Raw genomic sequence first — 12,951 nt, 5'->3', positions numbered from 1 at the left:
ACTTCCAAAAAAAGAGGGAACACAACTCCCTAATGCCGATGTGTAGAAACATAGCTTAAGGAAGTTCCATTCTTGTGTTTTTTCCTAATTCTGAAATTAGGAATTTGATTTTGATCCATTATGGAGCATCCTCTAGCCTTCTTAGGGAGGTCTTTCCATTCATCGAACAAGACAGTAATACCATATAATAAGCCAGTTTTTGCTAGTACATTTGCCACAATGTCTACTTCTCTAAAGCAGTGTTGAATTTTGAAAAGATGGGTTTGTAGACCTTGTTTAATCTCTTCCACCCATTGAGCTAATTCACATGGAATAACATTCGTGTCAGTTAGCATATTTACAACAATCAATGAGTCCTTGTTGATTGTACCAATTAACTGCAAATAAGGCTGCCTGCACCTCAACTTGATTGTTAGTGCAGAAATGGAGTTAAACACACTATTAAGAAACTTTGTATTTGTCTTAAGAAATTTATTAAATATGTACGAATTATTAATTTAGAATCCAGTAACTTAAACAAACTATAATTTCAAATTTATAAACTTTAAATCCTGACTCCGACTTTGACCGGAAAGCCTCACATTGGGAATAAAGCGACGAGAACTCCCACATTCTAGTTAGCTCATTTGCTGAATTATAGTCACCCGCTTAAATGTATCACCTCTTTACGTAGAGGACTAACTTCACTTCTAGTTGCAGGAATACCAAAAAGTACTCAATTTAGTTGATGAGCTTTTACGAATATAGCACAAGTGACAGACACATAAATGTGAAAACCATGCGGACAATGATGGAATCTTCCAAATTGTGAAAGAAGACAAGCAGATTTTTACAATTAAACCTTCAATTATGTAACTAACCTGTAACATGGACTGCCTCACTTCCTCCTTAACAAACCTCTCCTACTTAATCTTTTAGTGCTTGTAATCTTAATATCTTTAATTATTGTTTCTTTTTATTGGTTTCTAATTCAACAAATACATAGTTTAATTTTCTTTGTTTTAACGGTGGTTCGAGCCAACTTGAATGTATCTAGGTTATTCCATTGCATATCTATTACCTCACATCAACACCTAGAGAGATAAAAAAAAATCACCTAATATTTTTTTTCTTTTCTAGTTGATATATATATATATATATATATATTTAATTATTTTCACATGCTTCGTTGACGGCTAAGTAGGTAAGTGCAAAACTTAAATACCCAATCGTTTGAACAAAATTCGAGTTAATAGGACACCCAACATTTTGTCCTAAAATGCAAGATTTATGCAAGAATGAAAAGATTTTGAGGTGCTCCATATTGGTGGATAGTGGTAAGATTTCAATTAGGAAACGACATTAACATCACATTAATGTCAATTTACTTTCTGATCAAAGGAAAATCTAGACAATAAAGAATATAGCATTATCAACACAACTTGCTGAAGATTTTGGACAAGGATTGTCAGCTAATCTGCAACTGAATAATGTTTAACTTGGACCCCACCTGTATTTTGATAACAAAGATCTCAGCCGTAGGTGGAAAATCAACTTGATTTTCCTAACCAAAAGACAAACATATGTGCATATTTTACTATTTGTTGCAACCCATATAGTGATTTAGCAATAGAGCATTGAAAAGACAAGTGTTTGGGCTGTAAGGGGTCTCTATTGTCCATATCTTGGTAGAGCGTATACACATGTACTATGGTCTCCTGCCAAATAATCTTGGAAGATCACATATGCACTACTTTTCAAGTCTAATTTTCAGTGATTTATTTTTAAAATTCTCTAAGTTCTATGTACTCGTAGTCTTACAAAATTTGACATAATCAAGTTATTATCAGATCATTACCTATAACTTTATAAAGTTTAAGTACCGTACACTTGTAGTATATTAGTTTCTATATCAGCTGATAAAGTTAACTATATAAAAATAAATAGGATAACTTTTCATATCAGTCTAATATAGTAATCTGAAAAATAAAATAATAACATACTATAACTAATTAAATTGTATTGATAATATAAATATTTTATACTCTATTAGTATATATATGTTACATACACACTTATAGTATGATAAACATTAATTGGTAGTAAATTTTTAGATATTGAGGGGTCGTTTGGTAAGATGTATAAGAATAGTACTCAATAAGGTCTATTAGTAATGCAAATATTCGTAACGTGAGATCTTTACACAAATAGCCAGTCAGTTTCACTATTTACTTTTTCTAGCTGGTATACATTGATTATAAACTGATTACACATGGTTATACACATACTATATATTATATCGTCGCCGGTTATTTTTAGTTTAAGTAATTGAGTGGACTGCTATTTAGGTTAATTCTTCTTGTATTTAATTTCTAAAAAAAAAAAATTACAAAATACCCTCCACATTTTTTAGTTTTGCCATCAAGCGCAATTTTGTCTTTAGTCGTACTTATGCATATATTAATAGTCTTGGTATTTCTAATATCATGGCTTACATATATTAATTATGCATAACATAATACTAAATGGATTAGTTATACTTATATTGAAAAAATATACCAAACAAAAAATTAATAATACCAAAGCTAATATAGTATTATTATCTCTAATAAATCCTACCAAACGAATATATACATAACATAAATCTTTAAGGAAAAGCAGAAAAATATACCAAACAAAAAATTAATAATACCAAAGCTAATATAGTATTATTATCTCTAATAAATCCTACCAAACGAACATATACATAACATAAATCTTTAAGGAAAAGCAGAAAAATATACCAAATAAAAAATTAATAATACCAAAGCTAATATAGTATTATTATCTCTAATAAATCATACCAAACGAATATATATACATAACATAAATCTTTAAGGAAAAGCGGTATAAATAGAAAGATTGCAAGGTTTCTCGTGAGAGCTCACAAGTCAATAAAGCTGACCACCATTGCCATTACGCCACCACTCCAACTTGATCACTCGGGAACTTGTGATTCCAAATGCTTCCTATATTTCTTCAGTTCTAGATCTTCTTCAACTTCCATTTGCTAACTTCCTTCTTACTTTTCAAGATTCTTGATTCTACTAGGAATTTTCATTTTCCTTTTGGTGTTTGTGTATTTCTATGATCTGTGCTTCTCTGACACTCTTGTCTTGATCCCTTAATCCTGCAATATACAAGATCATCAGTGTCCAGGTTCAAAGTCTAGTCTTTTCGTTTTTTATTTTATTAAGCTTTTATTTAATGCTATATTATGGAACTTAATGAGTCCTAATGGAGGATAATAAATATTCATATTATTGAAATGTTATTGTAATGCTTTGAAGTACTAGTACTGAGCATATTATAGCTAGCTTGGGTTTTGGGTCACTGGCCATTTTTTTTAATTAGTGACATTTTCTTTATGTATTTTATACTTTTCTTGGTTGCTTAAAAATTAGCTACACTCTCCCACTTTATTGGGATTAGAAGAATACTTCTACTTGATTTGGATCTCATTGATAATCATATTTTTTTGGGGTTGCTGATTTTCTTGATTGGGTGCAGAAGTGTAATCAACTGATATGGATACTTGCTGTGTGGCTTTGAAATCAACTGCCCATTTGGGGAGAGTGAGCAAAGGTGGCTTTGAAAATGGTGAGAAAGAGTTTTTGGGGGAGCAGATTAGAGGGAGTTTAAACAACAACAATCTCAGGGTTAATAATTTGTCGAAAAGTTTGAAACTTGAGAAGAAGGAAAGCAAGATCAAACCTGGGGTTGCTTTCTCTGTTATCACTACTGAAAATGGCAAAGAGACGCTGGTAAAAATCATTTCTTTTTATTCTTTGGGACATGTCTTGCTTCAACTAATGCCACAGTAGTGTTGTAGATACTGTGGAAACAGGATTTTTGTGATATGAACTATATTGTGAATAGAGGCGGATCCAATATTTAAACTTGATTGATCCACCATTTAAGATTTTTAGCGTTTACTCATTGCACTTTTAAAATTATGATTGCGACTTTAATATTTGTTGAAGTTTTAGTACTAGTTTTTTACTATATCTTTGTGTTTCATGTTGAAACAAGTTGATATGTGTAATACGAAATATACTGTGAGTAGAGGCATATCCAACACTTAATGTTTTTAGCGTTAACTCATTGCACTTATGAAATTACGGTTGCAAATTTAATATTTGTTGGAAGTTCTAGTACTAGTTTTACGATATATTTGTTTCATGTTGAAAATACTGGTTTCAGTTGAACCGTAGTAAATAAGCTCCATCAGCCTCTGATTGGGAATGTTTGCTGGATCTGTGTAGACTGTAGAGGCGCCACGTTTTGACAGACGACGGGCAAATCCCAAGAATGTGGCTTCAGTGATACTAGGAGGAGGTGCAGGGACCAAGTTATTCCCGCTTACGAGTAGAGCTGCAACCCCTGCTGTATGATATTTATCTCTTGTGTTGAATTTAAGTCTTTTCCAACTATGAATTTTAAGGTTCAGTCACTTATTAGGGGAAATTGGACCACCTGTGTATATTTCATGTTTGTTTTTTACTTTTTTGTTTAGGATGTGCTAGGATTTCTTTGCTATATTATTTGTCCATGTATATCTTAAACAGATCGATTAGAAATAGATGGAGAGTAGGTGTACAAGATTGCAAGTTGATGTTCCCTATGCCGGTCAATTTGTAAAGATTCTAATATTTTGTGCCACATGATATCAGGTACCGGTTGGAGGATGCTACAGGCTAATAGATATCCCAATGAGCAACTGTATCAACAGTGGTATTAACAAGATATTTGTGTTGACCCAGTACAATTCTGCTCCCTTGAATCGTCACATTGCTCGAACATATTTTGGCAATGGTGTGAGCTTTGGAGATGGATTTGTTGAGGTTGGAGACTGTATTTATGAATTTCCTGAAAGAACCCGTATTAAAGTCCCATGTTTGTTTTTTAGGTTTTCTAGATATCACAATTGAGCTTCTTTTCCTTCAACTGATTTGTTCAAACAAAATTTGCAGCGATGTAACAATTTCGGATGATTTGTTCTTTTGTTTTTTCTGTTTTCTTGGTTTGTTTTACTGACTGAAAAGGAATTCCTTCATAAAACAGGTATTGGCTGCAACTCAGACACCTGGGGAAACTGGGAAAAAATGGTTTCAAGGAACTGCAGATGCTGTTAGACAATTTATATGGGTTTTTGAGGTTAGTCTCTAAAACTTTTGAGGACACTAATCCACCACTACTCTTCTGTTGACCTGATATAATTTATGGAAAAAAACTCAACTTTCTTTATTGTTTCTTGAATTAGTTATTTTGTACTAGTACTTTTGTGATTAGAATTGCAACAATTCTTGCAGGATGCCAAGAACAAAGATATTGATAATATCCTTATTTTATCTGGGGATCATCTTTATAGGATGGATTATATGGATTTGGTGCAGGTATGTGCACTTTAACTACCAATGCACTACTCGTTCTTTGTTTTCTTTTTTAAGAAAAAGTTTCTGACTGTCTCCATTCTTCAAACAGAACCATATTGACCGGAATTCTGATATTACACTTTCATGTGCACCAGCTGGGGACAGGTCTGTATAAATTCCTATGAATTGATATTTCTTCATTACTAATATGCAACTAGCTATATATGGTTCTTTCATGTTCAGTGAATTGAGTGACCAAAATAAGAGGGAGAAAGTATACATTTATTTAAGTAAACACAACTTTTCTTTATACCTTATTGTGATTGCGTGAAGCTGAGATTAAGCTTTATATTTTTCAGCCGGGCATCAGATTTCGGGCTGGTCAAAATTGACAGTAGAGGCAGAGTTGTCCAGTTTGCTGAAAAACCAAAAGGTTTTGATCTAAAAACAATGGTAGGTGTAGTTGAACTCTTTTCTTTTATGATGTGTGCTGATTTCTTTCTACATGTCAGTGTTAAATCAACCAGCAAAAGTATAGCAGGATATGATCATTTGATTAGAACCTAAACCCATCCTTTTATAAGAATGAGAGATTCAGAAAACAAAAGAAAGGCAAATTCAATTTAGTAATGCCAAGTTATCTAATTCAACATTCAGACTAGTTCTCTCCTACATAATTCAATCCATATACTGTTCATGAGACTTGACCTGATTACTGTTCTTTTTTTCTTTTTACGCGCTGCAGCAAGTAGATACTACTCTCATAGGATTATCTCCACAAGAAGCGAAGAGATCCCCTTATATTGCTTCAATGGGGGTTTATGTATTCAAGACAGATGTATTGTTGAAGCTGCTGAAATGGAGATATCCTACAGCTAATGATTTTGGCTCTGAAATTATACCGGCAGCTATAAACGAGCACAATGTTCAAGTAAAAGATCTTGGATCTTCCTATTGAAATTATATTTGTGTACGAGTTCACTGGTTAAGCAACTGAAAAATTAGCTGTAGTTTTACCTAATTTATGATATCTTTTCAGGCATACATATTCAGAGACTACTGGGAGGACATTGGAACAATAAAATCTTTTTATGATGCTAACTTGGCCCTCACTGCAGAGGCATGTTTGCAAATTCCCCTTTATGCTCATCGTACGGAATGACTTAGGTGATTTTACATCAGTGAATAATACAACTCATTGATTTTTCATTGCAGTTTCCAAAGTTTGAATTTTACGATCCAAAAACACCTTTTTACACATCTCCTAGGTTCCTTCCACCAACCAAGATCGACAATTGCAAGGTAAGTGGATAAATAGAGCAAGTGTTTTGCATTAACAGTTCTTTTCTAGATTCTGATATGTTTCTTTTGCTGGTTTTCAGATTAAGGATGCCATAATCTCTCATGGGTGTTTCTTGCGCGAATGTTCAGTGGATCACTCCATAGTGGGTGAAAGATCGCGCTTAGATTGTGGTGTTGAACTGAAGGTTTGCATGTACCTTAACATATGCATTTATTTTCTCTCATTCGTGCAAAATGCACCCTTCTTTCTTGTACAGTATGGATCTCAAACACCGGTTTTACTCCCATTTCAGGATACTCTAATGATGGGAGCAGACTATTACCAAACAGAATCTGAGATTGCATCGCTGCTAGCAGAGGGGAAGGTACCAATTGGAATTGGAGAAAACACAAAAATAAGGTAAATGGACATTGAATTTAATACTGATTTTTTCAGGAGATTTACATGACACTAAAAATTCTTACAATTTGATCATGGTTTTCATCATACAGGAATTGTATCATTGACAAGAATGCAAAGATAGGAAAGGATGTTGTGATCATGAATAAAGATGTAAGCTTTTTCCCGTCCTCCTTGGACCTTCTTTTATGCTATGTTGCACAGATCCTTCATTTGTCTTGACATACCCATGTCCAAATAAGGGTGTGGGTACTTCGTTCAGATTCTTCAAAATACACCTAAAATGAGCAAAAAGTTTTGACGTAGCCGTATCGGATTCTTCCACTTAACCGTACCGGATATGTTCCCGAGCCCGAGCAACATAGCTTTATGTGTCTTAATTATCAAATTTCAACCAGTAAAGATATTGGAGTTACATAGCGGAACATTTTTTTTATCCTCTCCCCATTTGATCCCCTTTGTTGGAGCTATTGCTCCTTTAGTGACTTGAACCCATGACCCTGGGGTTGTAGGTGGAGGATACTGACCATCTGAGCAACCCCTCTAGTCAGAGCGGAACATATTAGAGTTACACTCTCAATGATGTTCTTTCCTTTGAAACTCAGGGTGTTCAAGAAGCAGATAGACCGGAGGAAGGATTCTACATAAGGGGAGGATTAACCATTATAGCAGAGAAAGCTACAATTAAAGATGGAACTGTCATATGAATATGAGAAGCATTCTTGTTGGTCTACTAGAGACTCATGGAATCAAAATCTGGACTTGAAGAAGACCCATTTCCCAACACAACCGAGCAAATTCAGCAGCTGACTCACTGAAGGAAGCTTACTGTGCTCATGTAAAAAGAGGATGTATAATCGAGGCACTCGTCTATAATAAAACTGAAGCTGCACCTCTAGATGCCTAGTTCATGTTGTAAGAGTCAAATATATGTAAGATCAATGTAATAGGTGTAGTATTCTGAAGAATAATGGTTATTACTCAACCTACACTTCTAGTACTGTAAAAAACTACGTTAAAAAGAATATCTTACCATGTTTCTCTTATTGTGTACCTACTCTCCAAGCATTGGAACTCAAGGATATCTATTTAGGACTATTTGTACTTTATCCTCTCTTCAAATTTTACTAAAAAATTTTGTTTAGTAATTTCAAATTTATTGAGGATATTGTTTTTTGAATATCCTTCTTGAAAGTAGGATATCAAATTTTTGCATCTCTCTACCATCTCTACCGTGTATAATAAAACTGTTGAAATTATAGTAAGAGTTTAGTAATTATGTTGGATTTTGTATCTGTTACTGCTACTGTTTTCTAGAATAATTAGTTGTTTAATTTTAGGAGGAGTCTGCTAGAAGATTCAGAATTTTAATTAATTTTAATTATAGTAAGAGTTTAATAATTTAGTTGTAGGAGGAGTCTATTACTTTATTTATTTGGCTATTTAAAGCCCTATGATTAATAAAATTTTAGAGACAGTTTTTCAATCCTATTTTCAACCTTCTTGCTGCTTGCATATTTTTTCTAAAATCCATAACAATTTTATGTACTTCTACATTTAGTAGCAGAAAAAAAATAGTCTGAATCGTTTTGGGATGTCCAGTGGATGCTCTGCCGCATACTCATTCAAAGAACAAATGTGAAACTTTTTCTTCTATGAACTTAAGTAATGGAAAGGTTACTGTAATCTTTAGATGTTAATCGAAAATCTTGTAGTAATTGTGGCACAATATGTTATGAATCAAAATGACCAAAAGACTAAGGCTGAGGGCACATTTGGGAACTTAGCAAATTACATTTGGGACCCAGGTTAGATGGAGCATTTACCTATATATACAATAGGAAATATTTTATTAGGCAAAGCTATGAACTTGGTTTATTTTATTTTACTTAGTTTGTTAGAGGATAGATCTGGAACCTCCCTCCCTTCTCCCTTTTTCATTTCTTCCTATGGAAGATTTGGTTACTTGTTTTAAGCATTTGTAATTATTTGAAGATGAACTCTTATATTTGTGTATGTGGTTCCCATAATCTATTTCAATATAATATGGGTTCACTACATTGGTGCTCTCGTTGCTCGTACTCCATGCCTTTGGACTCTCATGCCATGATCTATACTTCCATCAATACCATACGGGATTTAGTGAAGGAGATGCAAGAGAACAACACTCATATGATCTCTTCTATTTGCCGTATGCAGTTAGTGCTACACAAAATGCAATTAGACTCCACGGAATTCGTTGAAGCTCCAGAAATTTCAGATGCTACAGCTATCACCTCTGCACTAGACTCAGTTGATACAAACACCAAGGTGGCCAATATCGTAAAATCACATCTCGATTCACAACTTCCTGTTTTTGCTGTCGGAGATACAATACCCAAAACAATGATTCCCGACGGTGTGTTCTATGCTTATATTTCCGTACCACAGCTTCAATCTTCACCTCTATCATTCTCAGTTAAGCGACCAAGTCTTCCACTTAAAGCCTGCGGACAGGAGCTTGACATGGAGTTTGGCTGCAAGGTGCTTGACATATTGCCGAAGAGGGATATATTTGCACATTTTCATGGTAATAATAGAGCTATTAGTTCGCTTCCATATGATTTTGGCTTTCACGACTGCAAGTGGGTAGATACTGGGCAAGTAAGGGCTTCATATGATGCAAAAACAGATGAGACCACTCTGAAAGATACAACGGACAGTGCTGCGATAGACTGTACCAGCGATAATCGTTCTGATTTGATTGTCGAAAACTCACTCTTGTTGGACAATTCTGAGGCACCTTCTGAGGTGTTACAAAATCCCATAGCAGATTCATTACCGGAATATTCTGCAATTCTTGGACACCAGTTGTTCGACACAATGTCCAATAGACACTGCTACTCCAAGTCTTGCGAAGTTGTTTGTGCTGCGCTTAGCATTGATTACTCTGACCGATACAATGGTGATTTTTTATTCCAGCTTAAGAAACTCACAATCTATTACAGCGATATTCGGGGTGTTGCGGAGGTACAAGATGAACTAAAGGAAATTGTTCACTATCTACATGACCCCAAGCGTTGCACTCGTCTTAATGGTCTGTTTGCAAATACAGTATTGTTTACTTGTTTCCTTCAAACTGGTAACACTATATTGGCTAGAACGCTAGCTGGAGTTGTGACTATGCGTATGCTACTTAATTTTTCATTTGATCTCGGTTCAGATGATGGATACTCACACAACATCACCAAAATGTTCGACAATAGTTTTCAATCGGATCTCCCATTAATTGGATGCCCGACGAGTGAAAGTAAATTGATTGGTTGGTTTTACGTTGTAAAGAGGTTGGCAGCTGGTGAGTGGGTCACAGTTAGAGTTCCTGCTTGTGGACTCTTTCATATTGCTTACTCCAATGCTTATACTAATAATTATCCAAATTACTACACAATATGACCAAGAATTTAACTCAATGAATTTTGCACATATAAGCCCGAGTACGTACTCGTCACCTCGCGTACATGGTTTTTCACATTTCACAAATGGCACATAAGATTCGATGCCTAAGGGGTAATTCTCCCACTCGAGGTTAAGCAAGACACTTACCTTTTGAAGTTATGCTGATATTCCAAAATCACCTTCTTGTTTGAATTGACCTCCAGACCGCCTAAATCTATCAAAATTAATTGTATAACTTCATTAAAATTCATCGAAAATAATTCCGGATAATAATACATCGACTTAAAAATTTATTCCAAAAAGTCAATAAAAGTCAACGCGGGGCCTGCCTCTCGGAACCCAATATAATTTTCATAAAATCCAAACACCCATTCCGATATGAGTTCAACCATACCAATTTTATCAAATTCTAATAATAACTCCACCTCCAAATCTTAAATTTTTGTTTTTTTGGAAGATTTTACAAAAATCTTGATTTTCTCCATTTAAATCCAAATTAAATGACGGATTCAAAGGCATAAACATGGAAATTAATCAAAACTGGATAAGAAACACTTACCCCAAATACCCACGTAAGAATCTCTCCAAAAATCGCCTTCTACCGAGCTCCAAATTTGATTTTGTGTTATGAACTCAAAACCCCCGTTTTGGGACTTTTAATTCTGCCCAGATAGACCTTCTTTGCGTTTGCGACCATTGCTTCGCGTTCGTGAAGCAAAAACTTGACTTCCAGCATTTAACCCTTCGTGAACGCGACACTGGCTTCGCGAACACGAAGCTTTACAAATCTCAACCTTCGCGAACGCGACACTGGCTTCGCGAATGCGTAGGATAAGGACCCCCAACTGAATTCTCTTCTTCGCGAACGCGAGCCAATCTTCGCGAACGCGAAGCTTTAACACCAGCTCCTCTTCGCGAACGCAAGACCTCACTCGCGAACGCAAAGGGCAAATATTACCTGTCTCAAATTCCCCTTCGCGAACGCGAGGTCCCACTCGCGAACGTGAAGAAGGAAACCAGAAGAATGCAGCAGTAGATATCAACAATCTCACCAAGGCCAAAAATGATCTGTTTCCTCCCCCCCCCACCACCCGAAACTCACCCGAGACCCCCGAGACCTCAACCAAACATACCATCAAGTCCCATAACATCATACGAACTCAGTTGAATCCTAAAATCACCTCAAACAACGCTAAAACCACGAATCATACCTTAATTCAAGCCTAATGAACTTTGAAATTTCAAGTTTCCACAAACAACGCTGAGACCTATCAAATCAATCCAGAATGACTTCAAATTTTTCACACAAGTCATAAATGACATAACGAAACTATTCAAATTTCTAGAATAAGATTCCGACCCCGATATCAAAAAGTCAACCCCCCAGGCAAACTTTCCAAAAATTCATCTTTCGCCAAAATCCTCTACAGACCTCCGGATACTTTTCCGGACACGCTCCTAAGTCCATAATCACCATACGGAGCTATTGACATTATCAAAATTCTATTCCGAGGTTACTATTTCAATTTAAGCTAATCGGTACGGAGACTCTCCGGTCAACTATTTCAATTTAAGCTTCTAAATAAGGATTGTTCTTTTACTTAAATTTTGAATCTTCAGTAAATCAAACTCGACCACACCCGCGTGTCATAATACATATTGCGAAGCTACTCGAGACCTTAAGTCACTGAACGGAGCATTAATTCTTAAAATGACAAGTCAGGTCGTTACATTCTTCACCTCTTAAACAAACGTTCGTCCTCGAACGTGCTAAGAATTATTCTGAGGTTACCAAATCGATGATTTTACATTTACACATATACTCACGGTTGATCCCCCGTTATCACATTTGAGATAAGCCCGACAACACCATCTCATTTGAGATTATTTATTTTATCCATATTTGTAAACTTTAAGATCAATTTCTTACACTCCAACATTTTCAAAAGGCCTGATTTTTTTACAACAATGCACGATATTAGTCTCAACTGTCTATAGTAACTCGTGCCTAAACACACATCAACTTTCTTGATAGTGTTGAAGTACTTCAAAAATTTTTTGGGGTATTATATTCTTCCCCACTTAGGATCATTCGCCCTCAAACACATACACACTTGGGGGAGTTTGTTGCTACTGTTGCACCTACTTACCTCAAGATTGACATCATGTCAATGTTTGATTATCTTACACATGGTGCTAAGATTCTTGTACGTGTAGTAGCCCTCGACATTCTATCTACCAGGCTGCTATTAGCCTTTGGAGCGAAACCTTATTCTGGAATTTATGAGAAGACTTCAAGCTCACTGAAAGACCAATTGGAAGCTATCACACCAGCACTTGAAAAAGTTTCAGATGCTCTGGGTTCCATTAAAAATCATGATTTCTTGGAGTATTGTTGCGACCAAACACACTCACGCAAGT

At 35.3% G+C, this 12,951-nt stretch overlaps 1 protein-coding gene across 1 annotated transcript; it reads left to right on the top strand.

Annotated features, from left to right (window-relative positions):
• Positions 1 to 2,884: 2,884 nt before the first annotated feature.
• On the top strand, positions 2,885 to 8,202 carry LOC104113035 (glucose-1-phosphate adenylyltransferase large subunit 1). The gene is made up of 15 exons (XM_009623114.4): positions 2,885 to 3,177; positions 3,529 to 3,782; positions 4,284 to 4,406; positions 4,692 to 4,862; positions 5,083 to 5,175; positions 5,331 to 5,414; positions 5,503 to 5,558; positions 5,753 to 5,846; positions 6,139 to 6,324; positions 6,433 to 6,513; positions 6,609 to 6,695; positions 6,776 to 6,880; positions 6,989 to 7,095; positions 7,188 to 7,248; positions 7,701 to 8,202. Exons 2-15 carry the CDS (start codon positions 3,546 to 3,548, stop codon positions 7,800 to 7,802), a joined length of 1,587 nt encoding a protein of 528 aa, XP_009621409.1. The 5' UTR covers positions 2,885 to 3,177; positions 3,529 to 3,545; the 3' UTR covers positions 7,803 to 8,202.
• The last annotated feature ends 4,749 nt before the right edge of the window (positions 8,203 to 12,951 follow it).

Source organism: Nicotiana tomentosiformis, chromosome 1, assembly GCF_000390325.3.
Source record: "Nicotiana tomentosiformis chromosome 1, ASM39032v3, whole genome shotgun sequence".
NCBI classification, from domain to species: domain Eukaryota; kingdom Viridiplantae; phylum Streptophyta; class Magnoliopsida; order Solanales; family Solanaceae; genus Nicotiana; species Nicotiana tomentosiformis.
The sequence above is the reverse complement of the archived record's forward strand: the minus strand, read 5'-3'. Positions and strand labels throughout refer to the sequence as shown.